The sequence below is a fragment of the Euleptes europaea genome, chromosome 14 (genome assembly GCF_029931775.1).
Source record: "Euleptes europaea isolate rEulEur1 chromosome 14, rEulEur1.hap1, whole genome shotgun sequence".
NCBI classification, from domain to species: domain Eukaryota; kingdom Metazoa; phylum Chordata; class Lepidosauria; order Squamata; family Sphaerodactylidae; genus Euleptes; species Euleptes europaea.
In genome coordinates this window covers 51,204,593-51,224,363 of record NC_079325.1, presented here as the reverse complement: position 1 = coordinate 51,224,363, position 19,771 = coordinate 51,204,593, and the positions used below count along the sequence as shown (strand labels likewise).

Genomic DNA, 19,771 nt, shown 5'->3' with positions numbered 1-19,771 from the left:
CCATAAGTCAGCTGCAACTTGACTGCACAAACAGGTATAATAAATCCGCATGATTTATACTAGCAGCAGGACTTTGATTTTTCCCTTTCCCCTTTTTAAGGGCAGCCTATGTTCCTCCTTGCCCAGCCCTGGATAGCCCAGTCTCATCAGATCTCAGACGCTAAGCAAGATTGGCTCTGGTCAGTATTTGGATGGGAGACCTCCAAGGAATACCAGGGGTGTGACGCGGAGGCAGGCAGCGGCAAACCACCTCTGAATGTCTCTTGCCTCGAAAACCCCACCAGGGGTCACCATAAGTCAGTTGTGACTTGATGGCAAAAAAATCCGCATAATCCATTCAAAAGATGCCCTCTGCATGCTGGTCTCTTCAAATAATGCTCCCTGTTTCATGCAGGTGGCCCAAGAGTGGCTGGAGAATCAGAAATTGAAACAGACGAAGGAATTCCTCTTGAAATTATTGAGCCTCAGCGCAGACTCAAATGGAGCAGATTTTACAGGTGAGAATTCCACCAGGAAGTGGGGTGGGCGGCAAAATCAAACCGTACTTTAAACAGTGGCTAAACTAGAGCTATTGGAGCCCTGTGGGGCAGAGTGATAAGGTGCAGTACTGCAGTCCAAGCTCTGCTCATGACCTGAGTTCGATCCTGACGGAAGTTGGTTTCAAGTAGCCAACTCAAGGTTGACTCAGCCTTCCATCCTTCCGAGGTCGGTAAAATGGGTACCCAGCTTGCTGGGGGTAAAGGGAAGATGACTGGGGAAGGCACTGGCAAACCACCCCATAAACAAAGTCTGCCTAGTAAACGTTGGGAGGTGACGTCACCCCATGGGTCAGGAATGACCCGGTGCTTGCACAGGGGACCTTTACCTTTTTAAAATAGATTGATAGAGGAATGCTCACATTCAGGCCAGACAGCTGCGGTGTTGCGCAGTTTTCTGCTCCCTGGTTTTATTTGCTACTCCTTCCCTCACATGAAAAGCCTACTTATGTGAGCAGTGTAACATGTTTTTTCATTTTTATTATTTTTTAATGTTATTTATAGTCTGCCTTTCTCGCAGGGACAGAAGACAGATTACACATAGCGAGCAAGTACAATCTTGAATACACCATATCAAGAAAAATTTTATTATAAAGCAAAAATAAAAATAAATCAAACTAGAGTATCCAGCACTCACTAATAACAGATTAACATAGAGGTATTACTGTACAGATTGGCAGTTACAAACATATGAAGCTGCCTTCTACCTTTGTTGTCAGCGTTTTCGCCTTTGGTAGAGGCTGTTCAGGTTTCAAGCAAAGAAAGGTCTTTCCCATCACCCGAGATCCTCTGACTGGAGATATAGGGACTCGAGGACCTACCAATGAGTAGGCCATTCCCAGCTGGAGCTCCTGGGATTGGGGGTGGGCCCACAGAAATGCACGGATCTCCTGGGCCATGGGTATTCCCATCGCCTCCTGGTAATGGTGGCTGTTGCTGTCGTTGTGGGTTTTCCTGTACCTCACCTGGGCTGAGCATTAAGCCTCCCTGCAGAGAGTTACGAGGCTGCAGCAAGGGAAGCGTAAGTCCACAAGGGAGCTGAAGATACCTTTTCCCGTGCTGCTTTAGTGAGCCATGCAAGAGGCTTGTTCCTGAGGTCAAGGACACCTGCAGAAACAGAAAGAGGGTTGGTTAGAGGGAGGAGAAGGGTTAGCAGCAGCCAAGGGCTTCTGTTCTCTGGTCTGGATTGGCTGCTGACCTGGCTAAGTTACTGGCCTATTGATGTGCATTAGAAGAAGCTGTTTGGTGCTCTTAAATGACCTCAGATGGCCCGATTCTCCCCTGCAAAAAGCTCTTTGGCTTAGTAAAATAAGCAGCCCTGGAAAGCTCTTTTCATGTATCTTCACACACCCTTGAAGTACTTTTCTAGAGTGAACTTCTCAAATCTAGAAAAAAGTCAGCTAAGGGGAGGCATGATTTTTGTTTTGCCGTCAAACCACAGCTGACTTATGGCAACCCTGTAGGGTTATCAAGGCAAGTGATGTTCCAAGATGGTTTGCCACTGCCCGTCTTTGCATCACAACCCCTGTATTCCTTGGATGTCTCCCATCCAAATACTAGCCAGGGCTGGGGCTGAGAGTGTGTGGCTGGCCCAAGGTCACCCAGCAAGCTGCCATGGCGCAAGTGGAGATTTGAACCTGGGTCTCCCAGGTCCTACTCCAAAACCTTAACCACTATACCACGCTGGCTCTCAAGGCATGATAGAGGCTTCTAAAAGTATGTGTGGGGTGGAGAAAGTGGATAGAAAGAGCTATTTCTCCCCCTCCCATAATTCTAATAATTGGGGGAACCCAGTGAAGTTGTTGGTAAATAGGTTCACGGCAGACAAAAGGAGATACTTCTTTACCCAAAGAGTAAGGCTGTGTGGCAAACCACCTCTGCTTGTTTCTTGCCTTGAAAACCCCCTGTTCCTGGGGTCGCCATGAGTCAGTTGCGACTAGACAGCAAGCAAAATCATTAATTAATTAAACTGGAATTTACTACCAGGAGAGGTAGGGGTGGCCTTGAGCATTTATGGCTTTAAAAGGCCAGTGTGGTGTAGTGATTAAGGTGTTGGACTAGGAACTGGAAAACCCAGGTTCAAATCCCCACTCGCACCATAGTAGCTTGCTGGGTGAGCCCTTGGGCCAGTCACACACACTCCGCCTCAACCCTGGCTAGTATTTGGATGGGAGACTTCCAAGGAATACCAGGATCATGTCGTGGAAGCAGGCAATGGCAAACCACCTCTGCACGTCTTGTGCCATGAAAACCCTATTGGGTCGCTTTAAGCCAGCTGTGATTGACGGCCAAAACAAAACCATTCAAGGAGAGTATGTCCATCAATGGCTACTAGATGTGGTGACTAAAGAGAAACTCCATATTTAGAGGCAGCAAACCTCTGCTAGGAGGCAGGCTCAGGGGAAAGCCTCTGTGCCCTGTTTGTTTGGCCTTCCAGAGCAGCTGTGTGAAACAGGATGCTGGACAAGATGGGCCACTCGTCTGATCTAGCAACAATTATATTCTATGTTCTTAATCTTGTTGCTACGTGCTCACATTTCTTCATTCTGGTTTTAAATCATTTCTTCAGCTGACATTCAGGAAAGTGATCTGGAGAGTCAGATGCATCCCAGGGAAAGCGACTTGGTCTTCTTAATGGTGTCCAAAAGGCAAAACCCTTATAGCGAAGAAAGTGGGACAGAACTAATGCATCACGTTGGCCTAGTGACGCATTTTTCCCAGCCGTCAGTCCGCGAAGCCAGTAAGTTGAAAAACTGACCATCTGCCACATCAAAGGCAACTGGGGTCATGGTCCGAGGAACTGAGGAACTGGTTCTATGTGCCCATGGGTGCTTTGGGTTTCCATTTCCCAAATAGCAGCCTCCGCGTATCCAAGGCCACCTTGTAAACTGTGTTTGGAATAGAAGGGGTTGATGCGTCATGAGAGCCTGCTGTTCAAAGGAAACAAAAAAATTACACCGGGCAAAAGCAAGACTTTGGGTTCAGCAACCCAACCTGCTCAGGAACCACTGGTGGAGAGCACGAGGTACAAATGTCTTAAATAATGAACAAAAACTCCAGGTTACACCCTAAGCCTTAGTTACCGCTGAAATCAATAGGAACACATGGGTAATCCTGTTCAGTTTACTGGCTTAGGCACCAATCCAGGTGATACCGGGCTACCATGTGTGGTTTTCTTTCTCTGTGTCTGGGCTCATTTCAGATCAGGACCACAGCATGATGGAAGGGGTGGGGGTTAAGCCTACCCCGTTGCCATTTTCTTGTGCTGAAAAGCCCCATAGAGTTGCTATTTGCCTCATTGAGACAAGCATTTCCACATTAGTGCTTCAGTGTTCTCCAGTGAAACAAATACCAATTTTGCTGAATATTTTCTTTGGGGGGGGGGACAGAAGATTGGTGCGAGGGAAGAGGCTGCCCCAACCCTTGTGCCATGGTACTGATCCAGATTGGACTTGCAAAAGTTCTGGGAGCTCCAGGCACAGAACTCTCAGAATCCCATCTGCTTTGGCCTTGGTGGCGGGGGGATGGGTGGTCACCAAGAAAACTCTTAACTGTGCCCTTTATTCCAGACATCTGGAGTGCATCCTCCTTCTCAAGGGATAAGATCTTTCAAAACTGAACATCCATTCCCAACAGCTTCATCCTTCCCCCCCTCCCCAGTGAAAAGGTGGTTTTCAGCTGCCTTGGATAAAACAGACTTCTAAACGAGGGTGAGACTCCGATTGTCGTGAGCCGCTGTGCTTGAGTGAATGTTTAAAATTTGTAAAATCTTATCCCCTGAGAAAGCATTGCTCTGGAAATTTAGTGGGACTACAAAGGTGTCTTGGAATACTTCCTTGGCATTGATTTGCATGTGCCATTCTTACTCGATTTAGACAGCCAAGCTTAACTATGGCTTGTTATGATGCCTGAATTAAGAACATCATAGGTTTACAACAAACCAGCTGACTGGAATTGGAAACCGTGGTTTGAAGGCTATTTGCAAATGACGTTTCCTGCTCATTATAGGCCATGATGTCTGGCTTGACAAACTAACCTTATAGCTGTTGCTCCACAGCTGGAGGCTCCTGCACCAGACAAAAAGGGGTACAGAGCAAATGGGAAAACAAACAGCACTAAACCCTAGATGGCCGGTACATGTGGAACCACATACGTGGTTTGCTTTCAGTACTGTGGCTAGTATAAATTGCAGTTTGGTGTGAGGTCCGAACTGAGCCTCTGTTTTTCTCTTGCAAGCAGAGAAGAAAGAACAGCTGGTTGTCTGTCGCTTGTCTATCCAGACACAAGGCAGTTTGTCCTTCATCAGTAAGGAAGCGAAATGTGTGGTGGTGAGCTCCCTGGTGACAACGCAGCGCAGGTTCAAGGCGCTGCTTCTGCTGAGCCGAAGCCCTCTGGCCTCGCCCATCTACAGCGCAAGTTATGGCAACTTCTGCCCCAAGGATTTACATGTGGAGTCCATGAATGCTGTAAGAACAAAATGTCGTGTCTTAGCTGGAACATGTTTTCTTTTGTTGTTTTAGGTGGGCTACAAACCTAAGGTGGGCTGGGTGGTAGCACTGCCGTCCCAGAGCCTTGTGGTATAAGGTCTCGGCTTCCCGTTAACACTCATCACGTGAAAGGCAGTCACAGATAAGCATGCATAGCGGCAGGCCAACCGCTGTACGGTAACACAACCAAGCTCACCTGGGTTTGGCTCAGTAAACTCATACCGTGAAACATGGAGGGGTCTCAGGGTTGACTTAAAATTAAATCTCCCGCTGCACCAATTGTTTCTTGTTTTTTTTGCTCCCTGCTTGATGCGTCCCTCCTTTACTTGGTGCATACGGCTTTGCAAACCGCATCCCCAAACTGGGATGGTACCCCCCTGCCCAGAGACAAGTGGAAATATATGGACAGAAACATACGGTCAAGATAAGACCGTATCCTTACTTGGATATCAAGTTACGCTTTAAACATTGAAAGCACTTGCCTGAACGCATGTGGCTTCCTTAGTTTGAATCAGGCCCCTGGGTCCATCATGGTCAGTATTGTCAACTCAGTACTGGCTGTGGCTCTCCAGGGTCTTGGTGTTCTTTCACACCACCTTCTACCTGACCCTTTAAATTGGAATTGAGTCAGAATTGTGAATTTCTCAAGTATCAAGGCCAGGATAGCAAACCAAGAGACCCAGGGACAGGATATGCACCATATGCATTGGGAGAAAGAAGCCAAGGATCGGAACCCTGTAGTGAGTGCAGAGGAAGGCAGAAAGCATAACACCATCATTTTCAGGGAGTGCATGACACACCAGAGGGGCCTGATCCATGCACGGAAGACTGCTGCTTTACAGCAGCCATATAAGGTAGGGGGTGGGTTCATATCATTGTGTTGTGCCTGGGGGAAGCTGAGGCAAAGAATGGCTTGCCTGAGGCCATCAAGGGAGTTCCTCACTGGGCTAGTATTAGGGTTGCCAGGTCCGGGTTGGGAAATACCTTGAGATTTTAGGGGCAGAGTCTGAGGGGGCGGGGTTTGGGGAGGGGTGGGACTTCAGTGCTATAGAGTCCAATTGCCAAAGCGGCCATTTTCTCCAGGGGGACTGATCTCTATTGGCTGGAGATCAGTGTAATAGCAGGAGATCTCCAGCTAATACGTGGAGGTTGGCAACCCTAGCCAGGATGCAGCCCAGGGTCTCTGTGGTTCATAGCTCCATCTCTTAGGTCAGTGATGGCGAACCTTTTAGAGACTGAGTGCCCAAACTGCAACCCAAAACCCTCTTATATATCGCAAAGTGCCAACACGGCAACTTAACCTGAAGAATCCCCCTGAAGGAACCATGCAAAATAACAGCGGCGGGTTAGCTATGCACATGCTAATGGCTATGCAAACAGGAACAAAGGAGCAGGCGAGTGGGAGGGGTGGAATTTCTCCTTTTGCTTCGAGACCGTGAATAGGCAGTTTTAAATTTGCATTTTAAAAAAGAGCTTTTAGCGAACATCAAAACTGACCATGCATAAATGGCCAGGGTATCTGTTGTGGGGAGGGGAAGGTGATTGAAAGCCGGTTTGATTCTTCCTTAAGTGGTAGAGAAAGTCAGCATATAAAAACCAACTCTTCTTCAAAGTGAAACTTGACATTTGTAACTGAACCATCAGGAAAAGAGGTAAATGATTGGGGGAGAGACACCTGGCAACCCTAAGGCAAATATATGAAGCAAAACCTGCTCTATATTCAGAGGGTTCCGTCTGAAAAAAAAACTCTGCAGGGGGGCTTATTGTTGAGTTCTGAGGATCTGGATGGGGAAAATGTGCATCTGAATGGCAAATCCAATGCAAAACCTCCCATTCATAAATGGCCAATAACCCCCCATGCAGAGTTTTGAATCAAACATTGCTTCCCCCCCCCCGAGCCCCGACCTCCTCCTCGCCGCCCGCCTTGGCGCTGCCGGCCCTCGAGCGCGCATTCAAAACCCGGCCGCGCTGTGAGGGGAGGGGGAGGGTGGCGCTTTACCTCACACACCACCTCTCTTGTGTGTGTGGGAGGGCCTGCGCCAGTCAGAGGACTTGGCTGGGGGCGTGGGGAGGAGGGCAGGATGTTTCAGCCCAAATAAGGTCTTGGGGGCGGGACTAGAGGGAGGGCTGAAACATCCTGCCCTCCTCCCCACGCCCCCAGCCAAGTCCTCTGACTGGCGCAGGCGCGACCGGGCGGAGGGGCTACAGCTGGGCTGCGCTCCGTCTTCTGTCGGCTTGCCGGTTCCTCACCCCGTCCGTCGGGAAGCGGGCTGGCTCTCTCTCCACCTCTTCCATCCGTCGCTGCCTCGCCCGTCTGGACTTTCGGTCCCGTCCCGAGCCACTTAACCGCATGCCGGCAGAGAGGGCTACGCGTGCCAGGTCGGGCACGCGTGCCATAGGTTCGCCAACACGGTCTTAGGTCATAGAATCATGGAGTTGGGAGGGACCACCAGGGTCATCTAGTCCAACCCCCTGCACAACAGGTCCTTTATGCATGGTCGCTGTAACCTTTATTCCCTGTTTCAGCCAGGATCTAACTTTTCAGTTTGCATGATATCCCATTCCTTGGTAGCTCAATGCTGTTTCGATGCAAAACCAATACCCGGGTCCTCCCATTCCTCTGTTAATCCAACTTTTCCCTCTCCCCTGAGCTCAGCCTGGCTCAATGCAGCATCCAGATGACTAAACAGGGGGAAACACAGAAGATTGGTTTCTCTCACAGTCAATCATGAAGCAGTGTGTAAAGAGGCGGGGATTCAAGTGCTTCCAGCTTCCTGCTACCTCAGAGCTCTTTCTGAGCAAAAGAGAGGCTTTTTAAAAATGAGGCTTGGATTTCTCCCCCCCCCCCTTTTTAGATTGCTCCATTTTTGTTTTTAAAATGCTTTATTATGCGGCAGTTGGGTTTGGGAGGAAGGAAATCTTCTCTCACGGTGAGCACTGCGAAGTAAACCAATTACAGAGCAGCATTTAAAGAGGTGGGACGTAATTTGAGCTTGAGACTGCTTTTCTGTATTCATGGCTTGATTAGCACACAGTTTCGTCCCTGATCATTCAAGCCAATGCATACAGTTTTCCCCAAATCGGGTTACATTAATGTGCAATGAACCCAAGTCCAACCAGGGAGATCCAACCCATGAATAAAAGGCCTTAGCCATTATGCTGCACTGGCAGCAGATTTTGGGGATTGCATTGATAGCTCCAGTGACTGAAGTTGTGTCGTGTCAGCCCGAGCAGGTTTCTGACTTAAAGGAATACAATGAAGACCAAAAGAGGGCCATTGAGACCGCTTATGCCATGGTGACGAAGCCGTTGCTGCCCCAAATTTGCCTGATCCACGGGCCGCCTGGAACAGGGAAGTCGAAAACGATCATTGGACTTCTGTACCGCATCCTGGCTGAGGTGGGTGAGGCAGATGCTGTTCCGGGTTAGCTTACACTGATGCTAGAGACAGATGGATAAAGCCTTTTATCTGGGAATCTGTGAATTGGATAATTTGAGGGTTCTTTTAACAGGGGTGGATTTTTATACTCCATTGGCAGTTGCCAAGTTTTTATCTCAGTCAAAAATTTTGGTGTGACATTGTTCACGGCCGAACTGGCCGTATGAACAGTATCATTAAAGTAAGTTAAAGCTGATGATGAATTTGGCGAAAGCATGCTCAAGAGCCCCTCTGCTTTAGCAGGACCTACCTAAATTAGATACCATTGCTGGCTTTTTTGTGCAGCCTTTGTGCCTTTCACATGCAGGAATGAAGCAGTTCACATTTTTTCCTGGTTGGGGGTGTTGCAGTAGGGGAAGCTTCACCCCCTAAATTTCCATGTGTTGGGTTGCTTTTAAACCTATGGCAGCAGGTCAATTTTTTAAAAAGTGACAACTCTTAATTTGCAGACTATATCATTTGTCTCCAGAATTACGAACAAGCCAGTTAGCAATGTGTGTTTCTCTCTTTAAAAAAATGCAGAGACCTGGAAAGGAGAATCCTGCCCACAGCCTGAATGCCAAGATTAAGCGGAACCGAGTGCTGGTTTGCGCACCGTCCAATGCTGCTGTTGATGACCTGATGAAAAAAATCATTCTTTTCTTCAAGGAGAAGTGCCAAGACAGAGCAAATCCTTTAGGTAGACATTTTTGCTTAATTCTCATCTGTGGAATTGCCTATCTAGAGGGAGAGATTTCTTTCAAGTTAGAAAGTGTGCGGTGTTAAATAATTTCTACGCCCTTGTGTAGTTCATCATAGGTAGATTTCGCCCTTCTTTCCACCAAATCTTCACAAGACCTTTTTGGGCTGGGGTTGTGATTCCGTGGTGGGGAGTGTGTGTGGAGGCCTGGGTAGCAAGACCCTTCTCTGCCTCAGACCTGAAGGAGCTCCTGTGAGTCGGAAGAGACATCTCTGAACTTGGCAGCTCAATGGCCTGACTCTCTAAGGCAGTGTCAGGTATTTAAGTGAGACCCTGTGGCCACATGAGACTCTTGTGTTCGTGGCCTCAGAAGAAATAAGAAAGGGGAAATGAAATGCTGGTGTCCCATATGCTGCTTAGTGCATGAAAATGATATTGGCCAAATGCTTTTCTTAAAACACACACACACTCAAAGATTCAACAAGGCCTCTGATTGTGCGCCTCGTGTCCAGGAAACTGTGGTGACATCAACTTGGTGAGGCTGGGGCAAGAAAGGTCTATCAGCAAAGAGGTCCGAAAATTCAGCCTGAACGACCAAATCAAGTACCGGATGAGTGAGTAATTGATTAACTTTTGGGGGAGGGGTTGTGGCTTAAGGGGAGGGGGGCATGGCTCAGTGGTAGAGCATCTGCCTGGCACACAGCAGGTCCCAGGTTCAATCCTATGACATCGCCACTTGAAAGGATCTGGTAGTAGGTGACGAGAAAGACCTCCAGCTGAGACGCTGGAGAATTGCTGCCACTCTGAATAGACAGTACTGACCTGGATGGACCAGTGGTCTGATTCAGTATGACAGTTTTATATGATTAACGTTTGTTACAGGTTGAGTATCCCTTATCCAGGTTGGCCTCCACTGAGGGTAAAGGCAGGATATAAATGAAGTCAATGAATAAATAAAAAATGTCCATGAGTGGATTGATCGCTCTTGAATCCTGAGCATCTTTATATGTCATTGTTTTCAAGGTTCACAATTTCACGTTTTTAGCATTCAAGCCTTGAAAACCAAGCTGAAATCCAGGGTGTAAATGATTAAACTAGAATCCTTTTGTTTGGTTGGGTAGATCGAGGGAAGGTTGGCAATGACCAAGATCTCCACAAGAGGAAGGAGGAGCTGGACCAACGGTTGGATATGCTTTCTCGCCAGCGTGCGATGGAGAGGAAGACTCAGGAGAAGGTAGCTCTTCGTGAAGCGAGGTTTCTTTGGGTGCCTCCGAGGAATCTGCTGAACTCAAGGGGGATCCATAAAACAAGGGACCACCTTAGGAGTGTCTATCTGTACAGGCAGACCTCTTTCTGTTGCACATCGCTGTATTCCGCTTCACAGATATTGCTTTTTTGAGCAAATCTGTCGGCACCATTATTGCACCAGCATATGCTCACTTCATGTGTGGCAGATTTTGGTAATTCTCACAATATTTTAAACTTGTTCATTATTATTATAGTACATTTTTAGACATAATGCTATTGCACACTTAATAGTCTACAGTATAGTATAAACATAACTTTTATATGCACTGGGAAACCAAAAAAGTTGTGTGACTCATTTTATTGTGATATTTGCAACCAAACCCACAATATCTCTGTACAGGCAAAAACATCTTTTCCCACATGATGGGTGATGACCAGTTGGTCTGTATGACTTTCTTCATTTTTTAAGTATATTTTGTTCTTTTGGTTTTGTTTCTATTGGGTTTCAATGGGAAACATATTTCTCTTTCCCTCACACCTCGGCCAGTCCATTTGAGATGACACTCCTATAGGTAGTGCCTCTCCCACTGAAGGGGCCATCCCTGCCAGAGAGGTCAGGAAAAGAATCTGTTTATTGGAGGGTAGGCAGAGGCACCAACCCAGCAAAGCAGGAAGCGCTGTAGAGCAGACACATCTGCAGGGTGCTGCCGGCTCTGCTCATGGCATCAAGGGATTTGGCTAAGACAGTTGGAAGACCCACCCCTCCCTAACCAAGGCCACTCCCCTGACCAAAGTCCACTCCTCTGACCTGATGTATAAGTTTTCCTAGTTCCCCTTACTGGTCAGTTTAAGGACAGAGTCCTGTGGGCCACGATCCATCTTTGTAACCAGCTGTTTAAAAATGCATGTGGGGGCTGTAATTTCAAGGAGACCAGCTTTGCAGGAGAGGGACCGTCATCCCACTGACAATTGAGCAGCTTCTGTCCACCCTGAGAAAACCCGGTCTTCTTCTCTGTCTCTGCGCAGTGTGTTGCTGAGAAGATACTGTTCAGAGCCAAATTGGTTGCATGAGCAGTATTATTAAAGTGAAGATACTGGAGGGAAGGGGAGAGCAGTATAGCGCTTGCCTTTTGTTCAGGGCCGGCAAGTGGAATGTTTGTGCCCACGCCTAACAAGCAGCCTCAGAGAACAAACTGGGTTAAGCAGATAGGAACCATTCTCTAGATAGAGTTGAAGTCCAGCAAGGCACCAACCCAACTGGGATAAACACTTCAGTGTCTCTTCACAATTGGCAGACGGTAAGATCTGTGCAACTGGGGTGAGAAGAAAGCTTCTTATTAACTACATTATCCATTAACTCCTTCCCCTCCCTTGACTTCTCTAAACTCTAGACAGCTGGGTACTAGGCTAAAGGATAATGCTGAAGGTGACCAATTTTTTTTAAAAAATGCAGTATAACAACATTAATGCATTTGTTGCATTTGTTTCATTAGTCAACATCTAAATGCATATCCCTAATACTAAGCAAAATTACAGACTGGGCAGATGGTGGACAGAGGGGTTGAGCAGAGTTTGCAGCCCTGTAAATCTTTTGTAAAGCACAATCTGGGAACACGATTACAAGCCATGTAAGCTTGGGAGATGTCTAGGCAAGGGCCTGTATGGAAACAAAGGACCTTTAGCAAGGTTGCACTGTTGGTGATTCTTGTCACAAATGCTTCACGGTTGCTTTTTCTTCTTTCAGAGGCAGCAACTAGACGAGGAGATCTGCAGACTTTCGAAGGAGAGAGAGTGGCTGGCTCGCCAGCTGAAGGAGGTAGGAGTTTGTTCTCTCCGCTCCTCTTACAGGCTCACTCAAGGTAGAGCCGTCATGTGAGTCCCTTGGCCTCCCACCATCTTAGTGGATTGAGTTGAGTCTGTTCACCCAGTCCGTTACCGACTCTAGAGAGATTCCAAATGGACTCACCGTTGCCCTGGCTCTGACTTAAAGAAGAAACAGAACTGAGGGTCATCTCCATATTGGTGGTGGCTCACTTTGACTCCAGGAGGCCTCTGCCAGAAGTTGCACGCAACTCTTAGATGAATAAATTGGAACCCTGTGGGTGCACACAGCACCACTGCTGCAAGGTTTAATCTTCTGAAGTCTGCCTTTAATGCAGGAGAAGTGCTCCAGCCTCCAATGTCTGCTGGTGATCCAGAAGGATACCATGACTGCTGTTGAACGTGGCTGAGGGGTCCAGAATCTGAGGAGGCAGTGCAGAGGCGGGCACTTGAAGAGAGCCACTTCCAACAACTGAACCCCCTGAAATCTGTGTTTGCCTCTGCAGCACTTGCCTGCCTCTCCCAGCTCCACGTGTAGATGTTGGCCCAGCCCTGACATCTGGCCTAGGCGAGGCTGGAGGAGCTGGTGTGGTGTGGTGGTTAAGAGTGTCAGATTAGTGTTTGGGAGACACAGGTTCGAATCCCCACTACTGCCATGGAAGCTTACTGGGTGACCTTGGGCCAGTCACACCCTCTTAGCCTAACCTACCTCACAAGGTTGTGGAGATGAAAAAGCAGGGAAGAGGAGAATGATGTAAGCTGCTTTGGGTCCCCATTGAGGAGAAAGGCAGGGTATAAATGAATATAATAATATAATAATAATAATAATAGAAGATTGAACTAGATTCTGATTTATTTATTTTATTATTTACATTTATATCCCGCCCTCATTCCTGGCAAGCCAGGCTCAGGGCGGCTCACAGCGCAATATAAAACATCAATTAAAAATCTATATTAAAACATCTCTATTAAAACATCCCTTAAAATTCATACCACATATTTTAAAAGACAAGATGGCATAATTTCAGCTGCTGGACAGTCTTGGCCAGCCAGTAAACCCCATAACCAGTTGGGGGAGGATGGGGAGGCCAGCATGGTGAGGAGCGTGATAAGGAGAGCCAGCGTGGTGTAATGAGTAAGAGCAGTGGTTAAGAGCGGTGAACTCTAATCTGGAGAACTGGGTTTGATTCCCCACTCCTCCACATGAGCAGCTGAGGCTAATCTGGATAACCAGGTTGGTTCTACACTCCTACACATGGAGCCTGCTGGGTAACCTTGGGCTAGTCACAACTCTCTTAGAGCTCTCTCAGCCCCACCTACCTCACAGGGTGTCTGTTGTGGGGAGGGGAAGGGAAGGTGATTGTAAGCTGATTTGATTCTCCCTGAAGGGGTAGAACGTTCTCTGATCAAAAGGGCATTTAGGACTGCTTTGCTTGTTGCTCTTGCAGTCGTTTCCTGGTTGCCATTTGTGGTCTGTTTAAAAGGTGTATTTCACTCTTCAGTCCATCGTTTTTTAATTAAGAATTGGGTTATCTGTCATCAGTGCTAGTTTTTCTAAAAGCAGCTGACTTCCTTGTCATCGTGGATGGGTTCTGCAGGATCCAGCCCCAATGCATTGTTTACATCATTGGTATAAAACAGAATAAACAAACATAAGTATTGTGCTAGGACCATTTTGGCTCCTTATACCAAGTGTATATAGTTTTAGCGAGCGGTGTAAAACCCAAACGGATGACTGAACGCAAGTTGGAATTCATCAGAAGTAGGTGCTGAATAAAAATGTCCCCTGCTCTCTCATTGCAAGGTGCGGGGATGGTCTCAGGAACTGAAAACCAACATAATCCTGGAGTCTCATGTCATCTGCTGTACGCTTAGCACAAGTGGTGGGGTGCTTCTGGAATCAGCGTTCCGGAAGAAGTCCTACAACTCGCTCAGCTGCGTCATTGTGGATGAGGTCAGTGGGATGTCATGGTGTCATGGGGAGGGAGACCTGTATTTGGTCAAGAAACAGGCCTGCTTCTTCACACTTTGGCCAGCTTGCTTATAGGCCTTGGCTTGCATACCTGGGTGGGGTTGGAGGGGAGAGGACCTTGTAGTTTTAGAGGGAGATGGGATTTGCAGTATTCCAGGAATCTGCAGGGTTGCTGCTTAGAAACCAAAGAGCAGTTGCTTCTTAGGATCGGCGGGAAAGTTCTGGTTTCAGCTGGGAGCCGGTTCTGTTCAGAGCTAGAGCAGCAGATACGAGAATGAGCTGGAGAAGCCCCTGGTTCGAATCTCCCCTCAGCCATGCAATCGCAGAGCAGGTCTTCCATTCTCAACCAGTCCCCATTTCCAAAACGTGGGTGATAGTCTTGATCTTACAGGACTGATTGTTGAAAGAGAAGTAATGTACGCAACGCCATTTGCACACTTGGACTACATTGAGACTTCATGAGAATCTGTGGGTTGTCTGACAAACTCTGATTCTTCTGTCAGAACTAAGTAAGAAATCCTAGTTTGCTTCCTGCACCCTTCCGGGAGTGGACTTGCTCACTGTACCGACTGAGGGCCACCAGGGGCAGTGGTCTTCCCCAAGCACTGGTTTGTGAAATCAGGCAATTTGTATAAACTTTGGCTAACCAGTTACAAACCTGAGCTTGAAATCCTGGTTTGGTGCTAACCACCATACATAAGAACATAAGAAAAAGCCATGCTGGATCAGACCAAGGCCCATCCAGTCCAGCAGTCTGTTCACACAGTGGCCAACCAGGTGCCTCTAGGAAGCCCACAAACAAGACGACTGCAGCAGCGTTGTCCTGCCTGTGTTCCACAGCCCCAAATATAATAGGCATGCTCATAACAACATAAGAAAAAGCCATGCTGGATCAGACCAAGGCCCATCAAGTCCAGCAGTCTGTTCACACAGTGGCCTCTAGGAAGCCCACAAACAAGATGACTGCAGCAGCATTGTCCTGCCTGTGTTCCACAGCACCTAATATAATAGGCATGCCCCTCTGATCCTGGAGAGAATGGGTATGCATCATGACTAGTATCCATTTTGACTAGTAGCCATGAATAGCCCTCTCCTCCATGAACATGTCCACTCCCCTCTTAAAGCCTTCCAAGTTGGCAGCTTGGTACCTTGCATTCAGACATCAGACATACTTGTATACTTGCATTCAGACATCAGAACTAACCGGAATCTGATCAAACTGCAGTTTATCATGATGTGCAAATGCAGCAGCCTTAGGAAAAACACTATGTAGAATGTATCATCCCAGCCAAGCAGCCTAGGCCCCGGGCAAGCTCTGAGCATGTCCACGGGAAAGGGCTGTGGCTCAGTGGCGGAGCAGCTGCTTGGCATGCAGAAAGTCCCAGGTTCAATTCCCAACATCTCCCAGGGTAAAGTATCAGTTAGGAGGTGATGTGAAAGACCTCTATGTGAAACCCTGGAGAGCCGCTGCCAGTCTGAGTAGACAAAACTGACCCTGATGGACCAATGGTCCGATTCAGCATAAGGCCACTATGTGTCCACCACAGATTGGCCGGCCCAATCCCACAATCACCTGCTAAGTCCCGTGTCTGGACTTTGCCCCAAAGAAGATCCTCCAGAAAGCCCCAACTGGCAGTGCCCTGAAGATGCTGGTGCATTGGGTTCAGGCAGCTCCCTGATTGTGACTTGAAGCTCCCCTTCTGAAAACGAGGAGCGGTCCTTTCACCACTTGGGCGTCCAGAGCAGCATCCTTCTTCTCCAGACCCTTCCCAGCAGATGCTTAAACACGGCCGTTTATCTGCACAGAGTTCGTGCTCTGCCTCAGCACTCCATTAGTATCCCTCTGAGAGGAAAGAGAGCAGTATTAATGGCCGCCTGCTTCTTGAACAGCTTCTCTTGCCTGACAGCCCCCACCCCCGGCCTGGATTTATTAACCCAGCTACAAATGCAAGCAATCATTTGAAGGCCGGTGGGTTGGTCACAGGCTAAGCAGGCTGCCCTGTTTGCTCCATTTAACAAGATCTGACACATTCCCCTACCTGAAGAGGCGAGAACAATTTTAACAGCACTTTAGCTTCGTCATGCACTATGAATTAAAGCTGCAGGGAGTGGGAGGCGAGCTCCACCAGGTGATGTAGAGGGAAGCATCCCCATTGAGAGCCAGCGTGGTGTAGTGGTTAAGAGCGACGGACGCTAATCTGGAGAACCGGGTTTGATTCCCCACTCCTCCACATGATCAGCGGACTCTAATCTGGTGAACTGGGTTGGTTTCCCCACTCCCTCACATGAAGCCAGCTGGGTGACCTGGATGACATCTCTCAGCCCCACCTACCTCGCAAGGTTCCTGTTATGGAGAAGGGAAGGTGATTGTAAGCCGCTTTGAGACTCCTTTCGGTAGGGAACAGCAGGGTATAAAAACCCCAACGTCTTCTTCATTGTTGGGAGGGCCAGGGGTGATTACTTTTGGGGGATCGATGTGTGCTTTTCACTCTCCTGCCTCTCTGCCTTGATTGGGCCGTGAGGCAGAGGACCCACCCTCTTTGTCCCTCACAGGCATCCATACAGCATAGCGTACAATACATCTGTTGTTTTGTGGGTTGGATAAAATGGGGACTCAGCCCTTTGCAGACATTCTTTGTGGGCCCGTGTGAACATTTCAAGTGGCCTGATACTGAGCCCAACCATTGGTCTATCTAGGTAAATATTCTCTGCTTTGACTGGCACTGTCTGTCTGAGGTCTTTCATATCTCAGGAACCGGCATACTGTGGCTTGTATCCAAAGATCCCACTTCTTGGGCAGGAGGCCTTTTTGCTTACGTGGTCGTGTGCTGCTGATTTGCTTCCCTCCCCTCCGCCATCTGCTGTACTCGGCATCCCCAAAGCTAGCCGGAAAGGATCAGGGGCCCCTCCAGAGTATCTTGGGGGGCATACGGAGGCCTCAAATGCAGGAGAGGGCGGGGGCAGTCGGTGATGTGTACCTTCCGTGCAGAAGCAGAAACAACTTTCCTGGATCCAAGCATGTTGTTTCCCTGCCCTTGCCCAGAATACATGTAGCCTGCCTGTAATAATAATAATGATAAAGTTTATTTGTGGCTGTTATGCTAGATAAATCAGAAACTGACCTTACAAGGAATAGATTTACAAACCAAGGCTACCAAAATTAAGAACCACCTGATTGTATGTTTTCACGATGAGATCGAGGAGATTGCCTGCCTGGTAATTTTGTCTTCCCATGTTTGTGCTCCCTTGTTAAAAGGCAGGGCAGGCTTGTGAGGTTGAAACTCTCATCCCGCTCATTCACGGCTGCCGAAAGCTTGTCCTGGTTGGCGATCCCAAGCAGCTCCCTCCTACTGTGATCTCTGCGGTGAGTACAGCGCTGAGGACTTTATCATGTGGAGACACAGGGGACACAGCCCAGAGCTGACCCAGAGCTGTTTATAACGGAATAACAACTCTGCTTTGGTAGAATAAAGAGGAACATTTTCATCAGGTGCTCACGACACCTGGGACCATCGTACCTTTCCTGGTATGCCCCCGAAAAAGCTTTTCGCTCTACTAACAGCAATCTGCTGGTGGTCCCCGGCCCAAAGAATGTGCAGCTGTCCTCAACAAGGGCCAGGGCTTTTTCGGCCCCGGCCTGGTGGAATACCGTATATACTCGAGTATAAGCCAAGTTTTTTAGCCATGATTTTTGGCTTTAAAAACTCACCTCGGCTTATACTCGGGTCAATACGGTAATTCGCCTGCCAGGCCCTCTCCCAGCGTGCTCCCACCGGCCAGCTGATGGGCAGGCTGTCCCGCCTTCTCCCCCCACCCCACCTGATTGCGCCTTCTGCGTGGCGGTGGTGGCGGCTTCTTCCCCCCCCACACCCGATAGCGCCTTCTGCACGGTGGCGGCGGCTGCGGTTTCTTCCCCCCACCCCACCCAATCATGCCTTTTGCACGATCGTGCCTTCTGTGCGGTGGCGGCGGTTTCTTCACCCCCCCACCCCACCCCGCCTTCTGCTGGGCGGCGGCAATTTCTCCCACCCACCCCCCACATCACCCGGGCCGGTCCTCCCGCTTGCCAGCTGACCCTGCGGGGCCTCCTGCGCGCAGGGAGTGGGCCGCCGCCCCCGCCTGCCTGCGCGCCTGGAGCCCGGTCAGGTAAGCCTGCGGGGGGGGGGGTGTATTTCCCCCTCAGCTTATACGTGGGTGCCTAATTTCCCCCCATTTTGGGGGTGAAATTAGGCACCTCAGCTTATACTCAGGTCGGCTTATACCCGAGTATATACGGTAGTCTTCCTGGTGCCATCAGGGACCTGCAGGATCTTAAGGAGTTCTCCAAGGCCTGTAAAATGGAGCTATTCCGCCAGGCCTATAATTGAGGACAGCTGTGAGAGGATCCATCATTACTGGCCTCCCCATCCTTCCCCCTGACTCTTGACATCTGTGGGATGTTGATCCGCTAATATTTTGTTACATGGTGGCACCTGTGGAAATTTAAGGCCACTTGTTTTATGAGTCTGTTATGATGTTTTATTGATGTCTTATTGAGGTTGTTGATGTTTTAATGATACCTGATGATTTTATGTATTTTAACGGTTGTTAGCTGCCCTGAGCCTGGCTTGCTGGGGATGAGGGCGGGCTATAAATTTGAAAAAATAAAGAAAAGAAAAACACAGGAGCTGCCTGCCACAGCGATTTCGGTCGGATTACTTGCCTGATTAAATTGGTTGCATGGGCTCTGCGTGTGTGTGTGTTGTTGTTGTTTTTTGCAAAGCCATCCCAAGTTATCGGCAAATTCCCAGAGCGCAGCTCTGAACGGCAGATGAGATTGCATACAGGGTTCACGCAAAGAATTAATGGGGGGATTTATGGACACCCAAGGATGGGGGAAATTGTAGGAGCCTTTCCAGGTTAGATGAAGAGGCTCTTGAACTATTCTTGTGATATTTCAGACATGACAGAACGAGAGCCAGCGTGGTGTAGTAGTTAAGAGCGGTGGATTCTGATCTGGAGAACCGGGTTTGATTCCCCACTCCTCCACACGAGCAGCGGAGGCTAATCTGGTGAACTGGATTTGTTTCCCTACTCCTACATATAAAAACCAACTCTTCTTCTGGTCTCATAGGGTGCTAACCTGAACCTAAGCTTGATGGCTCTGAGGCCTTGAAACAAACACGACTGTGTTCACCATGAGCAAAGAGGAACAGTATTATTCTGAAAGGTTTATGCAGGATTAACTACTATTTTTGGTACTGTTTACGTGCTTTTACGTGAGAGGATCAGATGGATTAATCACAAATCCTCTTCTCCAAACCTCTTGCTGAGATCTCACTGAAAGCACTCCATGGAGGGCGCAGTCCCCACCCCCACCAGCCTTGGGAAGGGAGTTGAGTTCCCAGCAGGTAGTTTTCTCATGAATAGAACCAACCAGAAGTAGGGGTTAGGGAGGGTTTTGCAAATCCATTCCCCAGTGGCGACTGCCGTGCCCTGAAACTCAGCCCAAAGATCCTCTCCGCTCGCCTGAATCCTGTGCAACTTCCAGATAATAGGGTTGGGTTGAGAGAGGATCCTGGTTATACACGAGGCGTCAGTGGAAGAGGG

General features: G+C 48.5%; 1 protein-coding gene across 1 annotated transcript in view; it reads left to right on the top strand.

Moving 5' to 3' along the window:
* SETX (senataxin) overlaps positions 1–19,771 on the top strand; it is a 57,873-nt gene that overhangs the window by 20,595 nt on the left and 17,507 nt on the right. Inside the window, exons 9-18 of the mRNA XM_056860161.1 lie at positions 395–497; positions 3,106–3,276; positions 4,773–5,002; positions 8,255–8,422; positions 8,985–9,141; positions 9,654–9,755; positions 10,263–10,373; positions 12,129–12,205; positions 14,015–14,164; positions 17,439–17,546. Of these exons, the coding sequence (XP_056716139.1) occupies positions 395–497; positions 3,106–3,276; positions 4,773–5,002; positions 8,255–8,422; positions 8,985–9,141; positions 9,654–9,755; positions 10,263–10,373; positions 12,129–12,205; positions 14,015–14,164; positions 17,439–17,546 (1,377 nt within the window). The remainder of the gene's footprint in view (positions 1–394; positions 498–3,105; positions 3,277–4,772; positions 5,003–8,254; positions 8,423–8,984; positions 9,142–9,653; positions 9,756–10,262; positions 10,374–12,128; positions 12,206–14,014; positions 14,165–17,438; positions 17,547–19,771) is intronic.